This window comes from Caenorhabditis remanei, chromosome V (genome assembly GCF_010183535.1).
Source record: "Caenorhabditis remanei strain PX506 chromosome V, whole genome shotgun sequence".
Classification (NCBI taxonomy): Eukaryota; Metazoa; Nematoda; class Chromadorea; order Rhabditida; family Rhabditidae; genus Caenorhabditis; species Caenorhabditis remanei.
This window is the reverse complement of record NC_071332.1, coordinates 3,176,571-3,201,519: the sequence shown is the minus strand read 5'-3', so window position 1 is coordinate 3,201,519 and position 24,949 is coordinate 3,176,571. Positions and strand designations below refer to the sequence as shown.

General features: G+C 38.3%; 6 protein-coding genes across 6 annotated transcripts; 3 read left to right on the top strand and 3 right to left on the bottom strand.

Moving 5' to 3' along the window:
- Positions 1 to 1,786: 1,786 nt before the first annotated feature.
- Positions 1,787 to 3,218, top strand: GCK72_017012 (uncharacterized protein; the record flags this gene model as incomplete). Its single annotated transcript, XM_053731826.1, has 4 exons — positions 1,787 to 1,830; positions 2,020 to 2,062; positions 2,114 to 2,248; positions 2,907 to 3,218. 4 exons carry the CDS (start codon positions 1,787 to 1,789, stop codon positions 3,216 to 3,218), a joined length of 534 nt encoding a protein of 177 aa, XP_053580739.1.
- A 393-nt stretch (positions 3,219 to 3,611) lies between these two features.
- On the bottom strand, positions 3,612 to 5,003 carry GCK72_017011 (uncharacterized protein; the record flags this gene model as incomplete). The annotated part of the gene is made up of 4 exons (XM_003105874.2): positions 3,612 to 3,694; positions 3,739 to 3,905; positions 4,473 to 4,837; positions 4,884 to 5,003. The coding sequence occupies 4 exons, from the start codon at positions 5,001 to 5,003 to the stop codon at positions 3,612 to 3,614; spliced, it is 735 nt and encodes a 244-aa protein (XP_003105922.2).
- A 2,489-nt stretch (positions 5,004 to 7,492) lies between these two features.
- GCK72_017010 (uncharacterized protein) lies at positions 7,493 to 8,637 on the top strand (the record flags this gene model as incomplete). The annotated part of the gene is made up of 4 exons (XM_003105845.2): positions 7,493 to 7,813; positions 7,860 to 8,248; positions 8,323 to 8,498; positions 8,543 to 8,637. 4 exons carry the CDS (start codon positions 7,493 to 7,495, stop codon positions 8,635 to 8,637), a joined length of 981 nt encoding a protein of 326 aa, XP_003105893.2.
- A 128-nt stretch (positions 8,638 to 8,765) lies between these two features.
- Positions 8,766 to 9,554, top strand: GCK72_017009 (uncharacterized protein; the record flags this gene model as incomplete). The annotated part of the gene is made up of 1 exon (XM_053731825.1): positions 8,766 to 9,554. The coding sequence occupies one exon, from the start codon at positions 8,766 to 8,768 to the stop codon at positions 9,552 to 9,554; it is 789 nt and encodes a 262-aa protein (XP_053580738.1).
- A 4,113-nt stretch (positions 9,555 to 13,667) lies between these two features.
- On the bottom strand, positions 13,668 to 16,010 carry GCK72_017008 (uncharacterized protein; the record flags this gene model as incomplete). Its single annotated transcript, XM_053731824.1, has 6 exons — positions 13,668 to 13,768; positions 13,813 to 13,985; positions 14,053 to 14,265; positions 15,207 to 15,291; positions 15,336 to 15,511; positions 15,823 to 16,010. 6 exons carry the CDS (start codon positions 16,008 to 16,010, stop codon positions 13,668 to 13,670), a joined length of 936 nt encoding a protein of 311 aa, XP_053580737.1.
- Positions 16,011 to 20,865: 4,855 nt separating this feature from the next.
- GCK72_017007 (uncharacterized protein) lies at positions 20,866 to 21,207 on the bottom strand (the record flags this gene model as incomplete). The annotated part of the gene is made up of 2 exons (XM_053731823.1): positions 20,866 to 21,059; positions 21,108 to 21,207. The coding sequence occupies 2 exons, from the start codon at positions 21,205 to 21,207 to the stop codon at positions 20,866 to 20,868; spliced, it is 294 nt and encodes a 97-aa protein (XP_053580736.1).
- Between the last annotated feature and the right edge of the window lie 3,742 nt (positions 21,208 to 24,949).

Sequence of the window (24,949 nt, the reverse complement as noted above, 5' to 3'; positions counted from 1 at the left end):
AAAGTTTGGCGAGAACTTGGGGCTAGGGCACCGGAGGAACGCTCTAAATTTTTTTCCTCGAAAAAATGATTTTTTCAACAAAAAAAAATTTTCGGCACATTCTGAAACTCGTCATTAACTTGGTCTGACAGGAAACTTGGTGGGAAAAGAAAAAGAAAAATGGTGAGTCTGCAGCTCCGCCCACTTTACCGCAAGAAGTATGCGCCGAAAAATGGGCGGAGCCTCATTTGGATTTGCCTCTGAGGGAGTGTGCAGACGTGCTCTATTACTATTAGGCTCCGTATCGTAACTCTGAGTCGCTACGCAGCGAAAATGTTCCTTTCGTTTTCAGATGAATCAGGCTCCGCCCCCGTTTTTTGCAGTTTTGCCGCATGCTCTGAGTCGCTACGCAGCGAATTCACTATGACTCAAAACAGCAGGATTCAATCAGATTTAATTTGTGTGCCTACTGCTAGGCTCCGCCCACATTTTGCAATTTCGCTGCACGCTTTTTTGACTGACTTCGTTTGGCTCAGTATCATTTTTAATCGCTACGCAGCAAAGTTTGACGCAGTGCTCTAAAATTAGGCTCCGCCCACTTTAGCAGTTTTGCCGCACATTTTTTTGACTGGCTTCGTATGGCTCCGTATCTTTTTGAGTCGCTACGCAACAAAGTTTGAGGCGCCCGTTTCAAATGATTTTGGCTCCGCCCACTTTTTGCAGTTCTTTCACCGACTCTTTTGGCTCCGTATCCTTTTGAGTCGTTAGGCAAGAAATTTTAACGCAGTGATCAAAAGTTAGGCTCCGCCCACTTTTGCAGTTTTGCCGCACGCTGCTTCTGCCCGCTCCGTATCGTTCTGAGTTGCTATGCAGCGAAACTGCAAAAAGGGGCGGAGCTTTCAATTTTTCCAGTCAAAAACCAATTCAACTCGAACCGCAATCCCGAAAGACTCGTCTCCAGATGCCGATGAAATTATCGCGGAGCTCAATAGCAAGAAATCTGGAAAACCGCCAAGGGAGACTGGGTTTAAGGTAACAATTTTGGAATTTTTAGAAAAAAAAACTTTCAGCAAACAATTTTTTTTAGGATGTCATCGAAAATTTGTGGATTAGTCTCATCTCGTTTCTGGTTATCGTTACTCGCTTTCTTCGTTTGGCTATTGAGGTAAAAATCATAAAAATAGCCGATTTTTGCCCGAAAATCCACTAAAAAATTGCAGAAAATCACCATATTTTTCGTCCAAATCTATCGAATTGCCAATTTCTGCTACCGTAAGCCGCAACACGCGAAGGAATTGATTGTGACGACGTGGCACTTGATCAAGGTTTCGTATGACGCCGAAATATGGTCGTGGAGCGGAATTTGGGAAATGATTCGAGCGCATTTGATAACTCCTATGTCTCAGAAGCCGAAGGAGGCTTGAATAAATTTGTTGAGTCGCTACGCAGTGAATACATAGACAAAAAGATACGCAGTGAGGTTCTCAGTAGCGCGCGTTTCCTCAGCTCCGTATCTTCTTGAGTCGCTACGCAGCGAATGTACAGCGACTGCGCGATACGCAGTAAGGCTCTATTCACATGTTTTGCAAAAAAAAGTTTGCAAATGCGCTCTACTGCACTACTTGAGGAGATAGGTGGCTCCGTATCTTCCTGAGTCGCTACGCAGCCAAAACACAAAAAGTGATTCGGAGTGGCGCCCATTTCATAATTGGATCGGCTTTGCCTATTTCCGCAATTTTGGCGCAAACAGTTTTTCCTTGTAGACTCCGTATCGCCTAGAGAGTCGCTACGCAGCAAATTTTTTCGAATGCCATACCGCTCGTTTCAGACGATTTTAGCTCCATCCACTTTGTACGGTTCCGCCAAAACGTTTTTTTTAATTTTCGACTCCGTATCTCCGATGAGTCGCTACGCAGCGAAAATTCGCGTGACATGCAACTGGGACTTTTACCACCGAAAAATCACGTGTTCTAGATATCTTCCAAAGATTTTATCAATTCCTAAAATCTCTCTTTTCTAAAATATCACTCATTATTTTAGTTTTACTAGACACAGAGAAATTCGACGGAACTTTTCCAAAATGGTAAGCTCCGCCCCCTTCCCCACTGGCTCTAACCACGCCCCCACCTTCCAGGCGGATAGCAGTTCGACACGCACTGCGATCCCAAAAACTGAAACTACAAAATCTGAAAAGAGCAACAAAACCGAGATGAAGACCGCCGTCGTCGATGGGAATGCTCAGCCAGTGGTGCAGTCTACTGGGGTGAAGGTAGGTTAACTTTGAAGCAGTGTTTTGGGGTCAAAACGTAGAATAAATTTTTTGAATCTTAAACGGTTGTGCAGATCAAAAATAGGGCTATATTTTTGTAGTTGACAACTTTTTGATAGCTATTCACGCTTTTGAGATATTGAGGTTTAAAGTTTGGTAGGCGACACGACGAGAGAGGGGGAAACGCAGAGAGGAGAGAGTGTCTAACTGTCTGCGTCTCTTCTTAAAGGCGCATATACAAAAATTGTCAACTACAAAAATAAAGCTCAATTTATGATCTACAAAAAACATGAAGAATTTTCGAAAATGGTACAAAAATTACACTGTAGCAAGCTCTCAAAAAAGGCAATTTTCACTAAAATTCAATAATTGGGTTGACTTTGAGGCAATGCCGCTATCCCAAAATCGGTGAAAAATTTTTAAAATAAATGTAGCTGCGTAGATCAAAACTAGATCATCATTTTTGCAATTGACAACTTTTTGATAGCTATTCACGCTTTTGAGATATGCGTCTTGAAAGTTTAGAAGGCACGACAGTGCCTAACTGTCTGCGGATCTTTAAAGACGTATATCTCAATAGCGTTAATAGCTATCAAAATGTTGTCAACTACAAAAATGTAGCCCTAGTTTTGATCTACACAACTAACACAAATTTCAGGACATAGTCGATATCCTGTGGGCGGCGTTAATGTTCATGCTCATGATCATCGTTCGTTTCCTTCACTCGGCGTTCGAAGTGCTCTCGGACGTCTTCGTCAAAATCTACCGAATCCTTCTCTTCTGCTACCGTAAGCCGCATCACGCGAAGGAGTTGATCATCTCGACACTCCACATCATCAAAGTGTCATACGATGCAGAGATCTGGACATGGACCGATATGTGGGAAGTTCTGAAATCTCATCTGATTGCTCCGATGACGAGAGCTCCGCCCCTTCGAGCACAGACGGCGACGAAGCAGAAGACTAGATAGAAATGAATATGTTATTTGGAATATGAAAGAGAGAGAGAGATATTGAATAAATTTTCAAATATTGTACAATGAGGGAATGGGGGAAACGCGCTCTACCGCTTGCGGAGGTTCGGTGGAGCGCGATTGCCTATCAAGAGAAACAAAAACTGAAGAAAGATTGAATAGCTTCCGTTTAGAGAATATATTAGAGATAGATAGAAAAAGAAAGAAAGAGAGAGAGAGCCCAGAGAAGTCAGACAATCTAGCTTCTCTGCGTCTCTCTCCTCGTAACTTTAAAGGCGTATATCTCAGAAGCCTGAATAGTTATCAAAAAATTGTCAATTGCAAAATCGAAGAACACGATTTGATTGATACAACCGTATTAGCAAAAATTGTTAATCGAAACAATTGAGCCTATGAAAAACTGCGTCTCCGTTGAACCGTCTTCATTTCTTGAATGATTCCGAGTAGAGCGTAGTTTTTCTTTAATTCATCAACTGAAAATGATTTCTAGTTTTCAGAAAGTTTATGTCAAACTCACTGTTAGTGTCTTCCCAACATATGGGGCAGATTATATACAAGTTTTTGCTAAGCTTTTTTGTGCATCCTTGACAAAACGTGTGCCTGCATTCTAACATTTGTGGAGTTCTTCTCTCAATTGATTCGTGGTAGAATGATTTGCAGACGCTGCATTTTAATTTGTTGTATCTGAAAAAGGTTAAATGATTTTGCTCTAAATCTACTGGTAGATTGAGTTGGCTTTTCTGCGTCTCGCCTCCTCTCATCCGGTGGTGCCTAAGGTGCAAGACCGTTAAAAGCTTGTCGGGTTACAGTACCATCCAAAAGGTTGTTAACTTTGGCCAAGCAGGTCTTTACCGAATTGAACAAACCAAAATAAGAGCTTTTTTTTTGAAGCTGACAACGTTTTTGTGCGGACACTCTGGAAAGTTATGGTCATTTTAAGACGACAGCTTAAAAATTGCGCTCTTTCGCACTGAGATGATTGATTAGAGGGAGGAATAACTTTGTCGATACGTAACTTGCTAGAGAGTGCCCGTACAAAAAAGTTGTCAACGACAAAAATAAAACTCTACCTTCGTACAGCCAGTATTACAGTGTCACACTCTTAAAGTTGGCCAATTTCAACTGAAAACGACCAAAGTTTACAATGTTTTGCGCATATCTCAAAAACGTGAATAGCTATCAAAAAGTTGTCAACTACAAAAACAAAAAGGCACTTTTGATCTACAACATCCATGCTAATAGTCCACCAACCTCAAAATGCTCTTCTCCTGTTCAAAACAGAAATTCTCTTCTTCCTTTTTCGTCTCCAATTCCACTTTTCTTTTATTCCGCTCGACAAACCAAACAATCCAGAAATCTGACAATACAATGATTTGCACCGCTGTGTGCATGATTTGCAAGTATACCACCGGATACGGACTGAACCAAACTTTAAAATACCACACAGAAGATAGGAAAATAATTAGAATCCATTGTAGATTAGAGCGAAAATACTCAGAAATGTCTTCATGTTCCCTTTCTACACCAAGAACTAAGCGTTCTGTGTTGGGTAGCATAAATGAAAGATAAAGAAAGAGAGACTTGAAATGAAAGATGTAGAAACCGTATACTGCGTTCTGGAATGATTGGAATAAGTCAAATTCCTTGAAAATGGGTACCAACCTCAGATGCAATTCCATATTTGGCAAAAACCAGATAGGGAGCTATCGCACATAGCAACACTCCGAGATATCCAATCTTATAACATTTCCCACCGTCCTTTAAATAACCTTCCTGAGACATGATGGTCAGAACAACTTGCAATACCAGAAACAAAAAAGTTAAGAACAAAATAACGTTCACGAGCCCTCTGGGAGTAAAGATGCAGGTAGAGATCAGGGATAAAACGACAATTAACAAATGTCGTATGAATCCGTTCGAAGCAGCTTTACAACTCCGAAAGGTACAGTTGTATAACAAAGTCATGGCTGAAATATTATCAAGATACAATTAAAGATGTTTGCGGGAATGCGGGTTTTGAAATAAAGGAAGACGTCGGAATGAAAACAATGCCAAAGGTGTAAGGCGGAATGGCTCTATTCCAGTTTAGATGTCCTTTGAAAACTCGAACGTCCCAAAAAACACTTAGACGTCTTTTGAAACATTTAAACGTCCTTTTGGATCACAAATATGTTCAAAAATGTTTAAACGTCCCAAAAAACATTTAGACGTCCCAAAAAGCGTTTAGACGTCCCATTAAATATTGAGACGTCCCTTGAAGTCCGAAAATTTGGTTTTAAATAATTAGACGTCCCTTCAACACTAAAAATCGCTGAAAGTCCCCTGAAAGTGTTCAAGGGACGTTTAAATATTTTTGGGTCGTCTAAATCTTCAGAACTGTATTTTGGGACTTCAAGGGAGTCTAAACATTTTATGGGACGTTTAAACGTTTTTTGGGACGTCTGAACTTTTGAAAGGACGTATTAAAAAAATTGGAGTGCGAAAGGACGTTCAAGTGTTTTAAGGGACGTTTGAGTTTTTAAAGGACATCTAATCTGGAATAGAGCCGGCGGAATTAAATGTAATTTTAAAAAATGGTTTTGGTTCCGGAATTTCTAAAATGTCAGATACTTTTGTGGCGCTAAAAAATTAGTGAGGAATCAAAAAAATCGCTGCAAAATCAAAATTTGTAAAATTGATAGTTTTCACTGCATATTTGTTGATTTTGACTAGCACGTTTTATCACTAATTTCATTGTGGAACTGTTTGATATCGTCAATTTGCTCAAATTATAGCTCAAAGTGCCCAAAAACTTCTTTTTTTTTCAAATATCATCCATCAGAACTGTGAAAAAATAAATCCTCTATATGATGAACCAAAAAACGTGAATTTTGGTGAGAAATTGATACAGAAAAACTGATTTTCAGAAAAGCGTGATTTTCAGCTAATTCAGCCAATAATTATTTTCCCAAAAATTTAAAAAGTTTCATATCATCTTCAAGTACATTTTCTGCAATTTTCTTTCGAACATGTTTTTCGCCAAAAAAGTTATACTCATTTTTCCGAAAATCGGGTTTTCTGTACAAAAAAGCCATTTTCTGGCTAAAATTCACGTTTTTTGGTTCATTATAAAGAGGATATAATTTTTTTCACATTTTTGATGGATGGGACCTTTTTTTCATCCATTGTGACTCTGAAAACCTGGAAATACTGAATTTTCAGTGGAAAAAAATAAAAAAATAGAATTCATTTTCGCAGTGTGGCGGAACGTGCTGCTGAAAAAATGTTTTTCGGAAAAAATCGCTTCACCCAGGACGCCCGGGTCGGCCAGTGAAAATATGGAAATAGGCCCGGCCCGGTTCGGGATAAAATCAATAAAACGTTCTCTGAGAGGAGAGGTCTTCGTAGATGTCACAAGGAGCAGATGGTCGGCCTTACCCCGTCACTGTAGGTGTTTAATGCGTCGCTCTCGCTCTTCTCTCCTCATGTCCCATTTTCTACGTTACACCTCGTTTATTGATCTTTTCTCAGTTCACGGTCTCCGACTGGGAGAAAAAGAACTGCAAGAAACGTGAAGCCGATTTTCTCACATTTTAATTCAATTCTTTCATTTTTTGCACTGAAAATGTACTATGTTTTTTAGATTTTCAGTCGTTGCAATGCATGAAAAAAACAGACTTGCAACGGACCGGGCCTTTCTAGGTTTTAAAGGATGTTGAAAAATATACTTGAAGAAAAATATGAAAAATTTTCAGAAAATAAATTTTTGGACAAAAAATTGTAGTGAAAAAAGTTCAAAAATTCAAATCCGGCCCGGAATTTTGCAAGTCTGGAAAAAAAGGTCCCCCCCACCAGAATTGTAGGATATAAAATTGTCTATCTTATGAGCCAGAACACCTGAAGATTGGGGAGAAAATGACTTTTTTGATACAGAAAAACAGATTTTCAGAAAAATGACAAGTTTAGAACATCCTCATGTGCATTATGTGCAATTTTCATTCGAAAATGTTTTCTGCCAAAAAAGTTTAGCTCATTTTTCTGAAAATACGTTTTTCTGTATCAAAAAAGTTACTGTCTCACCAATATTCCCGTTTTTTAGCTCATTCGACAGAGAATTTTGTTTTTTATAATTCTGATGAATGGAGGGATTTCTTTTCATCCATTGCGACGTCTGAAAATCTTTAAAAAAAAGTAAATTTTCAGTGCAAAAAATTGACTTCAAGTTTCTTGCAGTTCTTTTTCCCAGTGTGGGAGACCGTGCAGTTGAAAATGACACTTTCCCAATTTCAGCCATGACTCTACTACACAACTGTGACTACTTCAGTTGGGAAGCTGCTTGGAGTGGATTCCACCGACATATGCTAATGATCCTAGCATCGGTGTTTAATATCGTGGCGGGTGGTCCCAGGGACTTGACACGTTTTTTCACGAGTTTGAAATTTTTAATTTTTGCGTTCATAATACTTCAATTCGTTTTGAAAATATTCGAAGACTTGGCTCAAAGAGATATGTTTGATCACGTTAGGAGATGTTATAAGACTGGATTTTTTGGAGTGCTGGTATGTGCTATAGCTCCTTATGTAGCTTCTGCGATATATGGAGTCGCATCTGAGGTTGGTACCTATTTTTTAATGTTCTTTGTACTTAATTATCTTTAAGGAAGCATTCCTCACTTTCCACACTTGTTCCTTTGCTTCTTTCTTCATCTATATCTCATTCATGCTACCCAACACATACGCCATAATTTGGTCTGTTGAAGACAAGCATAGAGTAATTGCTGGATATCTTCCCTCAGTTGTACAATCGATTCTAGTTGTATTCCTATTTCCTGTGTGGTATTTCGAGGTGTGGATCGGAAAGTATCCGGTGGTATACTTGCAAATCATGTATACGGCGGTGCACATCATTATATTGTCGGATTTATTGATTGTTTGTGTTATTGAACGACTGGAAGACGAAGAAGAGGATACTATTGTAGAGATAATTGATAGTGATGATGAAGATGTGGAAGATAATGGCTGTTTCGATCAGGAGACAAATGATTTGAGGTTTGTTGGCTTTAAAAAATTTAATAATGCCTCTGCGATCTCACTAGTCAGAAGCTTCAATTTTCTCTTTTCAGATATCAAGATTTAAAATGCAGCATTTGCAAATTATTCTATCACGAATCAATTGAGAAAAGAATTCCGAAAATGTTGTCATGCGGACACACGTTTTGTTCTGGATGTGCAAAAATGCTTCACAAAGGAGACTACTATGATAGTTTCAAGTGTCCAATATGTAGCAAACGGACTTTCCGTGAGTTTTCTATGAAGATTATGGAAATATGACAGCATTTTCAGTTGATGATTTGAAGAAGAACTATGCTCTACTTGACCTCATTCAAGAAATAAAGCAAGATAAGAAGACGGTACAACGGAGACGCAGTTTTTCATAGGATCCATAGTTGTCAAGGCTCGGCCCGGCAAGGCCCAGCAAGGCCCGAACCTCATTCGTCCTCCCTTTCTCATTCGTCCTCCCTTTCTTTTCCGCATTCGCTATTATTGATTGATTTCCGCCCCTCTAATGGCGTTCAATCGTCCAGCTTCCAAGCGGAAGCAGACTTCTACTGATGACGATCCTCCATTGCAATTTGTGCCATATTCTGCCTACAAAGATCTCTATGATCGAGTCGCTGCCCTCACTTCTTTGGTCAATCAGCTACGTGGAGCCATAATTGATTCGGGTCAGAACAAACTCGCTGCCGCAGTGGCCGAATCCTGCGAAATCCTCCCTGACATGTCTCAAATCGCGGATCCACTGCTTCAGGACCCATTTGTTGCTGCCAATACTCCTTCTCCAATGGACACCTCTTCTAATATTCCGCAAGTCGTTACTCCATCTGTCACTCCTTTCAGCACCTTGGATATCGCGCGCGAGGCCGCGAAACTCTTGGACAAGGCTACTCGTGTGGTAATCGAGAGAATGCCAGACGATCGTGATAACAATGCTCAAGACGAACGAGACCTCGACTTCTTCCAGAAACTCGCCTCGTCCCATCACTTGCCTGCTCCTAAGAAAGCTCACCGTCACCAATGCTCCTCCAAATTTCGCCCGCTCAAGCTCCAATTCGACTCCTCGCTAGACCGTGATACCTTCCTGCATGGCTTTCACCGGATCCGCTCTTCTGACAAATCTCTTATGGACATCACCAGCAAACCCCGTGCCCGACGTGATCTGACTCAGCCCGAACTGGACACCCTGCGCGCCTCTCGGAAGTTCGTTTACGAGCAGAACAAGATTGCCAAAGAGTCGAAATTCATCATGTCTGATATCACCTACAAGCTCAATTCCAAGCCACGTCCTTTTGTATAAGTGCCTGTCCGCCTATAGTATCTCCAGTGCTTATTGATTCTTTTTATGATTCTTCGTGTTCTATTTCGCAATCCTCTTCTCCCACTTTGAACCCTTTTTCTCTTTCTGTTCCCTCCTACCTTGCGCAGTCTGATTTTGGAATTAATATTCTCTTGTCAAATATTCGAGGTGTCGCCAGCCTTACCAAAATTTCTCTTCTTATAGACCTTTTCTTAGCCTCCTCCCATGATATCTTAGCCCTTACCGAAACTTTCCTCACTGATTCCATTCCTTCTTCCCTTTTTGAGTCTCGTAACATTTCCGTTGTTCGCTCCGACCGTATTCCGTCTCTCCACCGCAAATCTTCCGGTGGTGGTGTTGCCTTCCTCTCCAAAAATCACTTATGTCTCACTCCTATCTCGACCAACTTAGACCTCCACTACCCTCATCATCAATCTGAAATCTCTGCTTGCCTCGTCTCTCCTTCTTCCTCAAACCTTGATCTTCCTAAATTCACACCTTTTACACTTGTATTAGTTTACCGTCCTCCTGACGGTAAATCATCTGAATTAACTGCTCTCACTTCCCACCTTGAAAGCCTCATTCCTTTGTCCTCTGTAGTTTGCCTGGGTGATTTCAACTTCCCTTCTGTGGACTGGAAGGATCCTTCATTTTGTCATCCTTTCTCCGATTTCATTTCCTCTAAAGGACTTACTCAACATGTTTCTTTCCCTACCCGCTCCTCATCTACTACAGCCAACATCCTTGATTTAGTCATTTCTTCTGATGATATTGTTCTTTCTCCTCCGATCTGCCACCCCCCTCTCCTAAATTCTGATCACATGAGCGTCAACTTCTCTATTCTTCCTAATCCTCTTTCTTCTATCCTCCCCTCTCCTAGTCCCTCTTTCCCTAAGCTTGACTATAAAAAGTGCAATTATGGCCTGTTAAATTCTGATATTGCTTCTCTGGACTGGGATCTTATTCTCAGTTCCCTCCCCTGTCCTTCTTCCAAATTCGACAAATTTATTCAGATCCTTTCGGACCTAATCTTACTGCACACTCCACCCAAGCCTTTGACAAAACCTAGTCCTCCCTCTAAGTCAATTCGTCAGCTCCGTCGTGCTCGTAGCCGTTTCACCAAGCTCCTAGCCTCTCATCGTGCTTCCTTTACTGATATTCACGCTCTCAGCTGTAGAATTCGCAATCTCTCCAAAACCATTCGTGGCAACTACGCCAGAACTGAGAAAATCCTCATGAAATCTCCACATACTTCCGTTGCCCGCTCGCTCATCACTAGAAGATTAAAAACCGTATCCAGTATTCCTTCCCTCACCTTCCAAGGACGTGTCGTCTGTTCCGACTCAGAGAAAGCCTCTATTTTCTCATCTTCCTTTTTGTCTAACTTCAAGACTTCTCCTCCTGCTTCATACGTTGCTCCTCATCTCTCCTCCTCTCGCCCTTCATCTTCCCCTTTGCTTGACAATGATTTGTTCGCTCCTTGGGTTATTGAGCATGCCCTACAAAAACTTCCTCCTCGCTGTGGCTTTTCTCCCCACCTCGCCAATTTTTTCCTGATTAAAAAATGTGCCACTTCTATATCTCTTCCTCTCTCGATAATCTTTGGTGAATCTCTCCGCTCTTCATTAGTTCCGCTTTCTTGGAAGAAGGCTGTAATTATACCGGTGCACAAAAAAGGTAATCCTGGTTGCCCGGAAAACTACCGCCCCATCTCGCTCACGGACCCCTTTTCCAGAATTTTCGAGAGAATTATTTGTAACCGAATTAAATTAGATTGTCTTCACAAACTCTCTGCACACCAACACGGTTTTCTCGCCAAGCGCTCCTGTCCTAGTTCTCTTGTTCAAGTTGTTACCAACTACAAGATAATTCTCAAAACTCACGGTTCCCTGGATGTTGTCTTCTTTGATTTCAAGAAGGCGTTCGACCAGGTTCCTCTCAATTTACTTCTAAACAAGCTTGCCTTATTTGACATTCCACCTCTCTTTATCTCTTGGTTTTCTGATTTTCTCACCTCCCGTTCCTTTTCCGTCAAAGTTAACAGTACCACCGATCCTTCCTCTGCTCTGATCCACTCTGGTGTCCCTCAGGGATCCGTCTCGACCTCTATTATTCCTCTTGTATATTAACGATTTATTAATCAGCCTTCAATCTATCCCTTATCTCCACTTCGCTGCTTATGCTGATGATATAAAAATTTACTCCCACCTTCCCTCCAGCCTCCAAGCAGGTATTGACTTGGTCTCCGACTGGGCAGTTTCCAATGATCTTCCTTTGGCTCATTCCAAAACGGGTTTACTCCGCTTGGGTTCCCTCAACCCCTCTCACCGGTTTCACATCGTTGGCTCTCCCATTCTAGATTCCCACTCTGTTCGTGATCTCGGAATTCTCTTTGAACCTGACCTCAAGTTTTCTGCCCACATTAAAAAGTCAGTATCTCTAGCTCGTCTTCGCTCTTCCCAAATCCTCAAATCTTTCAAGTCTAATAATCCGGCATTTTACTCTTTTCTATTCAAAACATATGTTCTTCCTATTCTTGAATACGCTTCTGTCATTTTCTGTCTTGCCCCCTCCTCATCCCTCTCCAGACTTCTTGAATCCACTCTTCGAATTTACTCTAGGAAAACTCTCCAACGATGCAATATCGCTTTCTCATCTTATTCGCATCGTCTAGAACTTCTCTCTATCTACTCTATAAGACACCGTAGACTCAAATCCCAATTACTCCTCCTGTATAAATTTATAGCTGGCGCATCTCATTTTCCCAATCTCAATTCCTTTATCAGACTGTCAAGTTCTCCACGAAGACCCATGACTCTCATTTATGTCTCCCCCCTCTCCGACAATTTTTTCTCTTTTATCCTTCCCATCTGGAATGCCATTGTTGCCAATTTTAGTAGTTTCCTCTCCCCCTCCCAATTTGAACATCTTCTTGACTCTGCCATTACCCGGTTTTAATTTATTATCTCATCTGGTCATTTTGTTAAATACATATCATTATTCTCTCCTTTAATTTGCCTTCTACGGTTATCTCTTCCCCCTTGCCAACTTGTCTGCCTACCCTCCTTTTTATATTTATTCTCATTCCCCGTTTCCTATGTATCATGTCATCCCTATTTTCTACTCGAAACTGTCTCGTGAGGGATCGTTTCTAGTCTTTTGTATCTTTTTGGTTTCCTTTTAGTCACAATAAATTAAATTAAATTAAAGGCCCGGCTTCAAAAAATGACCTTTTTTCCAATTTTTTTTTCGACATTTTTCATTTTTTCATCGAAAATGTGATCATTTTTAACTATTTTTCAGAATTTCTTCTAATTCTGACTGATTGTCGAAAATTTGACTTTTTCGTGGAAAAATTCAAAAAATTTGAAAATTTGACTTTCGCGCCAATTTGCCCGGGTCGGGCCTTGACAACTATGATAGGATCAATTTCCACCTATCTATCTAATTTTTTTTTCAATTTTTCATATTTTTTACTTTGAAACGAACCAATAAATTTTTTTTGAGTGAAATAAGTTTTGCGAATTTTTTTTTGAAAATTTAAAATATTTCGAAATATTTCTTCAACTCGACCACATGCCGATCCATACCTAAGTCTCAAATGCCTGTGACAGTTTCGATGTTTTTGAAGGAAAGAGCTCAGAAACAACTCTTCCGCTGCAAATCCAGTTCTACATGATATGAAATGATGACGCGACAAAACCGTGCCGCATTTTTGCGGAGTTGGGAGGAGCCAATTAAGCCCCTCTCATTTCTTGAAGACGGAATAGCCTGAAACCAGTTATGTAGTCAGAGAATATTATACAGACAAATAAGTTTATTAATATAAAAATCAGCAGAATGTCAGAGAGAAAAGGGAGGTCTTATAAGAAGGAAAGGCATGATTACAGGAATACGGAAATAAATAAAAAATTAATGAAAATTAATAAAGAAATAAATGAAAATGGGAAATAAGATGAAGTGGAAGTAGACATGGGCTTCTGGATCCACTGCTGTCAATCCTGTGTGACGGGGAGAAAACTGAAACTGAAATATACTAAACATACCTGTCAAAAACCTTGAGAAATTGAGGAAAAATTGGAAAAAATTTAGATATATAGATAGATAGAGAGCCTATGAAAGACTGTGTCTTCGTTGAACCGATTTCTTATCTTGATTCATCTCTTGTATGATTCCGAGTAGAGCGTAGTTCTTCTTTAATTCAATATAATCGACTGAAAATGTTTTTTTATTTTCAAAAACTTCATGTTAAACTTACTGTCAGTCTCTTCCCTACATATTGGACACTGGATATAGACATAGTCTATTTTGTAGAGCATCTTTGAACATCCAGAACAAACTGTGTGTCCGCATGACAACATTTTTGGAGTTCTTTTTTTAATTGATTCGTGATAGAATAATTTGCAAACGCTACATTTTAAGTCGTGATATCTGAAAAGAGAAAAGTGAAGCATATGAGATTGCAGAGACATTATCAAATTTTTAAAAGCCAACAAACCTCAAATCGTTTTTCTCCTGATCGAAACATTCGTTATCTTCCAATTGTTCATCATCACTACTATCAATTATTTCAGTATCTACAGTAGTATCCAAATCAATATCTTCATCCTGTTCCCTATTCCACTCAAGAACGCACACAATCCAATAATCAGATAATATAATAATATGAAGTGCTGTATGCATAATTTGCAAGCAAACCAACGGATACAAACTGAACCAAACATTGAAGTACCATAGAGTAGATAAGAAAATGACTAAACTCCACTGAACTATGGAACAAAGATATCCAGAAACTACTTCGTGTTTTCTGTATACAATTAGAACTAAATCCTCAACATTGGGTACCATAAACATGGTATAAAACAAGAAAGACGCGTAAGAAAGCGTGTAGAAACCGTGGAATGACGTCTGAAAGATGGTCAAATTACTTAGAAAGCAAAACATCAGGTTGATTCATGTCTTTTGCCATTTTTCTGGTGCTACAGCATAAATAAATAGAACCAACCTCAGATGCGACTCCATAATCGAGAAAAAAAATGTAGGGAACTATAGCACATACTAACACTGCGAAATATCCTATTCCATAAAGTACTTCACCCAAACCTGAAGTCTCGCTTTCGCTACTCATTAAAGTAATGCATATGACGCCAGTTTGGTACACTAAAATCGCGATAGTTAAGACTATTATACTCTTGTACAGAGGCGTCAAGTCTCTTGGACAACCGAACCAGAAGCCATAAAAAGATGCTGCAGTCAATAGCAAATGGCGGGAGAATCCATTAAATGCGACTTCACATCTCCATTCGTCTAACTGATACAGAAAAGGCATTACTGAAACAAAACACTTTTATGTTAAAGAAGAAAAACGAATAAATGTTATAGAAAGAAGGAGAAGAGGGCTGGGATAAGGGGAAATCAATAATAAAAAACAGAACTGTGGGAGGGGGAAGAGGGGATAATAACCTAACCTGTAGGAAAAATCCTTCTGTGAGGGGGGAGAGGTCAACCATCTGCTCGATGTGACATCATCTGCCAATGACAGAGAATAGAAGAAAAGGGGAACAAGGGGAGAAATGTGGTAGGGGAAGAGATCATGATGGAGAAGACGTTTGTTTTATTAATCGAAATAGTTGATGCTATGAAAAACTGTACCTTCGTTGAACCGCCTTTCTATCCTGCTTCATTTCTTGAATAACCCCGAGCAGAGCGTAGTTCTTCTTTAATTCAATGTAATCAACTGAAAACGTTCTCATATTTCCGTAATCTTTATACAAAACTCACCGTCAGTCTCCTCTCTACATATTGGACAAGAAATGCAGATATTGAAGTCTAATTTGCAGAGCATCTTTGCACATCCAGAACAAACCGTATGTCCGCATGACAACAATTTCGGAGTTCTTTTTTTAATTGATTCGTGATAGAATGATTTACAAATGCTGCATTTTAAGTCGTGATATCTAAAAAATTAGGAATGCTATTGATCCAAATTTGCATTGATTGAGTAGTTCAAATGAAGATCTTCATTTTTGTAGTCGACTGTCTTTAAATGACTCGGCAAGGTTTTGATATATGCGCATTTAAACATAGGCAACTGAATACGAGGTGCAATGAGACGCAGAGAAAAAGAACACTCTAGCTTCTCTGCGCCTCTTCTTCTCCTTTTCCGAGTCCGATGCAAATCTTTGAAGACGCATATCTCAACACCTAGCAGAGTTATCAAAAACTTGTGAACTACAAAAATGAAAATCTATTTGTGATCTACACAAACCTCAAATCAGTTTTCTTCTGATCGAAACAGTCGTTATTTTCTAACTCGTCATCATCACTACTATCAATGATTTCTACTGTATCCACAGTAGTATCCAAATCATCCTCTTCTGGCTGTCCCCTATTCGACTCCAGAATCCACACAATCCAATAATCAGACAATATAATAATATGAAGTGCAGTGTGCATGATTTGAAAGTAAACTAACGGATACAAACTGAACCAAATATTGAAGTACCACAGAGTGGACAGGAAAATGACTAAACTCCACTGAACGATAGAGCGAAGATACCCAGAAACTGTTTTGTGTCTTTCATCTACAGGTAGAACTAAATTTTTAAGATTGGGTACCATAAATAAGGTATAAATCATCTTTCTTCAAGTTTTGTTGTATGGAGTTTTAGTTGCTGCCAGTCAGTGCATCATTCGCTGTCGAGATGAAAGCCCAAGGTGCCACAACTGCAGGGTATGTTTTATAGTCTGCAGGGTATGTTTCTAGGCCACTAGTGAGATTTTCGGATATTTTTGAAAAAAATACTACACCTACCTCCTTGAATTCTGAAACGTCATGATACCACTCGTGGTCTCGTAATTTCAATTTTCGGAAAAAATCGTAGATCAAGAGAAGACCTCCGTTTTTGTAGTTAAGACGCACTCTCTGACTCGTTCGATGACCCATGTTCACCCGAAAAAAGTTGACCATCTCCGATTTGTCAATCCTTATGATCAAAGACACTATCAAGTGTTCTCAGGAGAATGGGGTACTTTTTGGCCAGGTCCGTCACCTGGGTACCTAGAAAAATCAAAAATCGATATTTTTCGAAAATTTTTCCTGAAGTAGTTAGCTATAAAATCTCAACGGGAAATTAATGTAGACACTATTTTAAGCATTTTTTGTGTTTAGAACAAAATTCCAGCTCAACACCTTCATAGTGAAAATTTTGAAAATTCATGAAATTTTTGGGTTTTTTTTCATGAAATCGTTTTTATCTCGACAGTGACACGTTAAGACAGCGTTTTTTATTTAATATTCGAAATTTACATAAAATTTGGTATCGGAAACATGTTGTCCCTACTCGTAACTCGGGGACCAAAGAACGGTTTTTGAGGGAAGAATGAGAAAAACTTGGATTTTAATTTTCGAGGTCCTCCGGTAAATTATTTTTGATGTTCCAAAACAAAGGTTTTTTGAATTTTTTTATTCAGTCATGTCATTTTATTTCATTCCCAACACGATTTTCGATCATACCACAGAAAATTTTTCGAAAAAATTGAATTTTTTGAATTTTTGAAATTGTTTCCTGAAATGAATCATTTGAACTGAAATATGAAGGATAACAAATCTAAATTAAGAGGATATGATTGGAACATAATCTAGGTTTATGAAAAAACTGATTTCCATCATCGGGTCATCTGCAACGTACGCTTTCAGAGTGAAATTTGGCGAAATGTTCAACTAGGGTAGTTGATGCAAAGGAACTTTGAACTTGCAACGTTATTTGGCAAAGGACTGTGTTGAAAATGACAGAAAACATAAGAAAATTACGAAAATTGATTGATATAGCAAGATTTTCGAAAAAAATTGAAAAAAAAACCTTTTCTGATTTCCAAAAAAGGTCAGACCATTGAACATGTATGAGTCTCTTTTTTTCAATTTTTTTCGAAAGTCTCGCTATATTAATCTATTTTTGCAGTTTTTTTAATGTTTTCTGTCATTTTCAACACAGTCCTTTGCTAAATAACGTTGCAAGTACAAAGTTCCTATGCATCAACTACCGTAGTTGAACATTTCTCTAAATTTCATCATGAAATTGTACGTTGCAGATGACCCGATGATGGAAATTAATTTTTTCATAAACCTAAATTATGTTTCAATCATATCCTCTTAATTTTATATTGTTATCCTTCATATTTCAGTTCAAATGATTCATTTCAGGAAAAAATTTCAAAAATTCAATTTTTTCGAAAATATTTTTGTGGTATGATCGGAAATCGTGTTGGGAATAAAATAAAATGACATGACTAAATGAAAAAATTCAAAAAACCTTTGTTTTGGAACATCAAAAATAATTTACCGGAGGACCTCGAAAATTAAAATCCAATTTTTTCTCATTCTTCCCTCAAAAACCGTTCTTTGGTCCCCGAGTTACGAGTAGGGACAACATGTTTCCGATACCAAATTTTATGTAAATTTCGAATATTAAATAAAAAACGCTGTCTTAACGTGTCACTGTCGAGATAAAAACGATTTCATGAAAAAAAACCCAAAAATTTCATGAATTTTCAAAATTTTCACTATGAAGGTGTTGAGCTGGAATTTTGTTCTAAACACAAAAAATGCTTAAAATAGTGTCTACATTAATTTCCCGTTGAGATTTTATAGCTAACTACTTCAGGAAAAATTTTCGAAAAATATCGATTTTTGATTTTTCTAGGTACCCGGGTGACGGACCTGGCCAAAAAGTACCCCATTCTCCTGAGAACACTTGATAGTGTCTTTGATCATAAGGATTGACAAATCGGAGATGGTCAACTTTTTTCGGGTGAACATGGTCTGTTGATCGATGCTCGATCGACTCGGAGAGTGCGTCTTAACAACTTTTGTCTATGAGCATTCTATACAAAGTTGAAGTAGTTGACGTAAAAAACTCGAAAATATTACAAATTCTGATTAAAATGTCGATTTCTGAGAGAAACAGTTTTGTCGGCGTGTACCTGGGCAGAGAGTGTCGCCAAAACGGAGCAGTTAATTTCAGAAATACAGCTCTACTTTTGATCTACAAACTTTACAATAATTAAAATTATTACAGGAAATCTTGGAAACTTTAGCTGTTTTTAGTTGAAATTAGATGAACTTTGAGTGTTTGTCACGGGATTGATGATGGTCTTATACTATCAACTTTCATAGAAATTGTAGATCACACTTAGAGCATCATTTTTGCAATCAACAACTTTTTTGCATGGACACTTCCTGAAAAGTTGCAGGTGCTCAAAGTGAAAAGCTACAAAACTTCACAGTCTTGCTTTGTAATTGATCGGAGCTTCAGTAATCACTTGTAACTTTTCAGGAAGTGCCCGTGGAATAAAGTTATAAACTGAAAAAATGAAGATCCAGATGTGATAAACAATTTCTATGAAATTGCTGATAGTACAAGACCCTCACCAATCCCGTGACATATTCTCAAAGTTCATCATGTTTTAAATGAAAGCAGCTAAAGTTTCCAGTTTTTTAGTGGTACTGTATGTTCGCTGAAAAACCAAAAAGTTGTTTATTTTGAAATTCAAACAGAATTTTCAATTTAGTGGAAGAAACTAGATATTCTACTTGTGAATGCATACAATCCGGATATCATAGCGTTGTGCATTTCGTTTGGAGAGTTTTGAAATTGAAGTATTCAGTTGAAAGTTGTCAAGTTTGTGACTGTGCCACGCCTTCACTGATTGTCTCACAGTGTCATATTTTGATGGAGTGTGTAGATCAAAAGTAGATCTTTATTTTTCTAGTTGACTAGATTTTTGTACGATCACATCCTAAGAAGTTGTCTATCGGCATATCAAGTATTCTGCTTCTCTGTTCCATTTGGGCGGAGCTCTCACCGTGCCGCTTTGCAGCTGAAGTGGGAGGAGCCGATTAAGTCCCTCCCATTTCTTGAAAACGTACTAATCTGAAACGAGTTATGTAGGCTGAAAATATTATACAGAAAAATGAATTTATGAAAATATTAAACTTACAAAAAGGGCAGAAAAAAACGGGAGAGGGTAGAGAAAAAGAGAGAACAACACCTCTTAAGGGGGGAAAGACAGGAATTGGAGGAAAAATTAATTGAAAATAATAATAAATAAAGAAATGAGGGGACTGGGGATGGGGAAAGAGAAGGGGAAGGAGAAAGGGATGGCTAGGGAAATGGAGTGGAGGTTGATGCGGGAGTCCTGGATAAGCTGCACTCAAACCTCTCTGACCTTGCAGAAACTGAAAATTTTCAATAAGAAATATCCGATTGAATTGCCTTCTAACCATGGGACCTCAACATTTTAGAATTAGATGCTCTCGAATTTTGGCACGGAAACGAGATTATCTTTAGTTGAAGAATTGAGCCATAATGTCACAGTCTAATCTTTCTCTCTTTTTTGAAATGGTGGAGAGGTTAGTTATTGATTTGGGACGGTATTCAAAAAGGGTGAAATTTGATTCCTAGGGTATAATCGCAAAAAATGCCTGAAGAAAGTGAAGCTAATCACTATAGCACAAACTCCAAAACAAAAAAAAAATTTTAACATACACCACCGTGGAATCGAACTATGCCCCTTTTGATTACCACTTATTAGCCGAGCATTTTCATTACAACCGCGCTCCGCCGCAAACGAGAGAGTATCGGCGAGAGACGCAGAGTTTTTTCTGGCGCGAAACAGATTTTTACCATTTTTGACCTATTTTCACAACTTTTAATAGTTTTTTTGCCAATTTCTGAGAGAAAATTATGCAAAAATAGATCAAAAATAGTAAAAATCTGTTTCGCGCCAGAAAAAACTCTGCGTCTCTCGCCGATACTCCCTCGTTTGCGGTGGGGCGCAGTTGTAAGAAGGCGTGGGCTGCTAATAAACCCACTAACCTCTCGGCCACACCACCATATAAAAAAAGGGGGAAGAGTAGACTGTGACATAATGGCTCAATTCTTGGACTAATGACGATCTCGGTTGCTAAATTAGTGCCAAACTTCGAGAACTTATAGCTTAGAGCATTTTGGCCTAGGGATTCCAAAACTTTGTGGAAAGAGTACTGAAGTAGTCTTCTGAATTCCACCAAAATCGGATGAAATTCTAATAGATTGAGATTCTGTTACGAGGCATTTCAATCGGAAGAGTGATTAGAATCGTCTCAAATTGTTGGAATTGAAGTTTTGAAAACTGACAGGCATTTGGAGAAGCTTCACACTGTTTCCAATTTTTTCCCTCGTTTTAAAAATGACCGAGAAATTTCTTTAAAAGCGTGAACTGTTTTCCAAAACCTGTCCGTTCCCTTGCTCCGATCCCAATTCAGACAAAGCTAACTATACCTGAGTATCGCTGCGAACAGTGCTATGGCCGCCAGATAGGAATCCATCCAAAAAGCAACGATATCTGGGATCTTAACAATCAGAGTAGCTTCCACTGCCGAAATGACAATCATAACGAGAAGTGTGGCCGCGACAATCAGTGTGGAATGCTTCATCACGGCCATCTGGGTGATTGCCACATCCGCTGACAAGTAATGAAATATATTTATTGCGGCATTTTCTGGATACAAACCCATCATCGTTCCGAAGATGACCATCTTGAAGTTGTCGGTTGCTGGTCCAGATAGTGCGGGGACGTGGAGACATCCGAACGCAAGGAGGAGACAAACCATGAGACCGAATCGCCTCTTCTTCCACTTCTTGATCTGCAACTAACAACTTTACAGTGGTGTTGATCTGAAACAAACAACTAGTAATAAGTACCACAAATTCACGAGTGAACTTGAACTTATTAGCTAAAGAGAAAACACACAAGAACGCAAAAGAAACGACGAATTTAACACCAACGCCAAAAAGCAGCGAGAAAATCAATACAATTGATATCAAAACCACGTTTTGATATAAACTAAACCTGAAACGCGCAACACAAACCAAAACGCAGATTTTATATAAAAAACCCTTTATTTCAAGCTAACTGGCTAAAAACCCACTACAAACACAAGAAAACTATAAAAATGGTCTAAAAACCAAAGCAAGAGGTAACAACCTACTAACGAGATTAACGGAGCACCTAACGTGCCTCCGCCAGCGCCCAAGACTGTCGAAATTCTCCATTTCAAAAGCGAAATTGACCAAACAGCGACGAGAAATGCGCGCGCGCCCGTAGGTCAACGCGGCACACAGTGACTTGCGGAGGTGAGTGTAGAAACTCAAGCGACTTTAAAGAAATGTTTAAAAGAACACACGGTGCCAACCGTACAAACTCTACAACGGCAACATCGTCTTCAGATGATAAATGTGGTCAGCGAGAATGTTCTAGAAATTTTACTTCGGTAAAGTTGTTTTTTCAGTATTCTGCTATTTCTGGGGTTATTTTCCATAATTTTTAGTGTTTTTTCTATCAATTTTTGCCGTATTCTATCGAATTTAATAAAGAAATACAACAAAAATAATCGAAAATACCGTCAAAATTTGAAAAATCAACGCTGCCGGCGCTCGCTCTCAGCGGGTTGTGGACCGAATTAAAAAATTCTTGAACTATGAAAATGAACTCGCCGAAACTCATACATTATGGTATGAAAACATCACAGCAGACCACAATACGCCTTTAAACCAGCAGAGATAGAAGCACTCAAACCTCATAAACAACCAAAACCTTTTAATCCAGATTACAACACACCGTATTACGTGAATTTAGTAAAGTCAGTAAATATGCACTGAATTTGAAAACATCATTGAGAAAATTTCTTTCACAATTTTATTCGGATAATTTTTTTTATTCATTGAATTCGTTGAAAAATTCTAAATTCACTATACTTTCAAATCAAAAATGTCGGAGAAAGCTGACGCGAAATTATCGGGAAATAAAGATAAATTGAAATCTACACGATTTCGAAAATCTCAGATTTAAAAAACTAGAATCGTGTTGTGAGAAAAAATGAGAATTGTTTTGATTTAAAACATGTTTCCGCGGAGAACAGTTTGCAACCCAATTGATTTCTTTTCTAAAAAATCGAGACAGCAGTCGAACAACGCGGAAACTTTCAATAATTTTCAAAAACTGTGCAAAAATATAAAATTTCAGAAAATCAATAAACAAATACAATGATTTCTCCAACTTTTTCGAATTTTTAATATTAATTTTGTGCCTAAAAACCTATTCGCAAGATTATTACTAAAATACTGACAACAAGTTGTACAACGAGTAAATTTCAAATTTTTGCTGTCAAAATAATCAATATTTGGACATTTTTAAAATAATTTTGCCGAATTTTTAGTGTTTTTTTTTGAAAAAAAGTTTGAAAAATATTTTAAAACACTGTTCGCGCACAGTTTCGCTTTCGGGAAAAGCAAAAATGAACAGAAAAAACGGAAATGTAAGGAACAGGCGGTATTTCAGTGATTTTCAGTGCCCAAAGCCAGAAATTTTAGCATTTTATAATCGAAATAAAAAAGTTCCGACATTTTTTCCTCGTCGGTGTTTGCGGACTCCAGCCAAAATTATCAAATTTTGGCTTGAGTCCGCAAACACCGAGGGGGAAAATATGTCGGAACTTTTTTGTTGCGACAATAGAAAACAAACATGTGAAATATTAAAAAAAAAATAAATTTCAACTTTTAAAAATTATTTTTTAACTTGAAAAATGAAAAAATTGTGTAAAAAGGGGCAAATAAACTGGATTCTATTCCGACTGGCGCCTCACAATTTTCCTTCGGGCTACTGTTGACGAGAAACTACGCAGCGTGTTTGCGGACTTGCGTACCGTACTCGGCGCAAAAATTCCTCAAAATTTTTTTGAACGAAATCGAGCGACAATCAATTTTGCCATCATTTTTACGATTTTTTGGTTTCGATCGGTGAGTAACTGTTGCGTATGCCCTTTAAATTTTTTTTAGTGCTTTGCGAGAGACAGAAGAATTAATTTTTTCCAATTTTACTCTTTTTTTCTAAAATTTTAATGAATTTTCTGTAACATTATACGATTTTCAGAAAAAAAAGGAAGAAAATTTGCGAATAATAGATGAAAAAATACTTTAAAAAACGTTAATTACTTGTAAAAATAAATCAATTATTCGCAAATTTTCTTATTTTTTCTGAAAATCGTATAACGTTACAGAAAATTCATAAAAATTTTAGAAAAAAAAAGAGTAAAATTGGAAAAAATTAATGAGAAATTCCCAACAAATAAATTGTTCTCGTGAAGTACAAAAATTGTCCTCGTGAAGTACACACGCGGAGTTTTCTAGGCCAACTCGTTTCGGAAAACCGTTGACTTTTTTCGAAACGTGTCGGAAACCGCAACGTCGGAATGACACGATTTTCGAAAACCGAAAAAAAATTTTCGGTTTTCCGAAATCCGTGTCAACACGTCACTCTAGTAAAAAGCGAAATTTCAGTTATTTTCACTGCCATCAAGTTTTTCCTATTTCATTAACGGCCATTTTGATTACATAGGCATTAAAAATGCGAGGAAGATAAATAAATTTTAATGGTGCGCGTTGTTGAGGTGAACTCGAGTCGAAGATTCACAATTTCAGCTGCTGACAAAACGTAAAAGAAGAAAACTGAAAGTTTTATTCATGAACCTAGGGAAAAACTGTCCAAACAGAAATAATACGTGGAAAAAATAACCTGAAAAGTTCCTCCTTGAGCTGTACGTTGACTTTGTCCACTGTTCGCTACATTAATTCACTGAAAATAGGTTTTTTTTTCGATTCTATAATATTATTTCGAGCGAAAAACGAAGAGAATGTACGAGAATCAGAATTAAAACGATGAGGAAAATCAAAATTTCTTGACGAAAAAAAGAGCTTCGCGCCTTATTTTGGAAAGGAGCCGCGGTGCGCACGCAGCGGATCTCCCCCGGAAAAACCTTTCGCACTTGAATAGGTGTTTTATCGCCATTACTCCTTGTTGTAGTTAATAGACTCGAAAAACACTAACTGTAAAAGTTAGCGAATTGGTTTTGGAAACATTGTCCCAGAAATTTTATTTTGACAAAAAACTAGAATTCTAGCCAAATAATCGGGTCTTTTCGCGCTCGGAATTTCGAAACCTCGTACGCACGGGAAACGCCATTGGCGCAGAATTTGCCATTGGCGTGCGCAGACAAAAACACGCTGAGAGCGCCATACCGCACCTTGCTTTAGGAGACCGTGTTTAAAATATATTGTCAACGATACATTTTGAAGTAATATTTTGTCGAAGAAACGATGAAATTTGAGAAGCAGTACCCTTCTCTGAATAGTTCACCAGCGAAAAACTGTAAACCCAAACTGCTCGTTTGCCTTGCGAAAACCCGCGCAGGCGCCGAAATCTAAAGTCCGCATCTAGAAAAAATGTCGGAACTTTTTTATTTCGATAATTTGCACCGATTCTCTATCAATTCTCGTTTTATTTTTCCACTTGGCTTT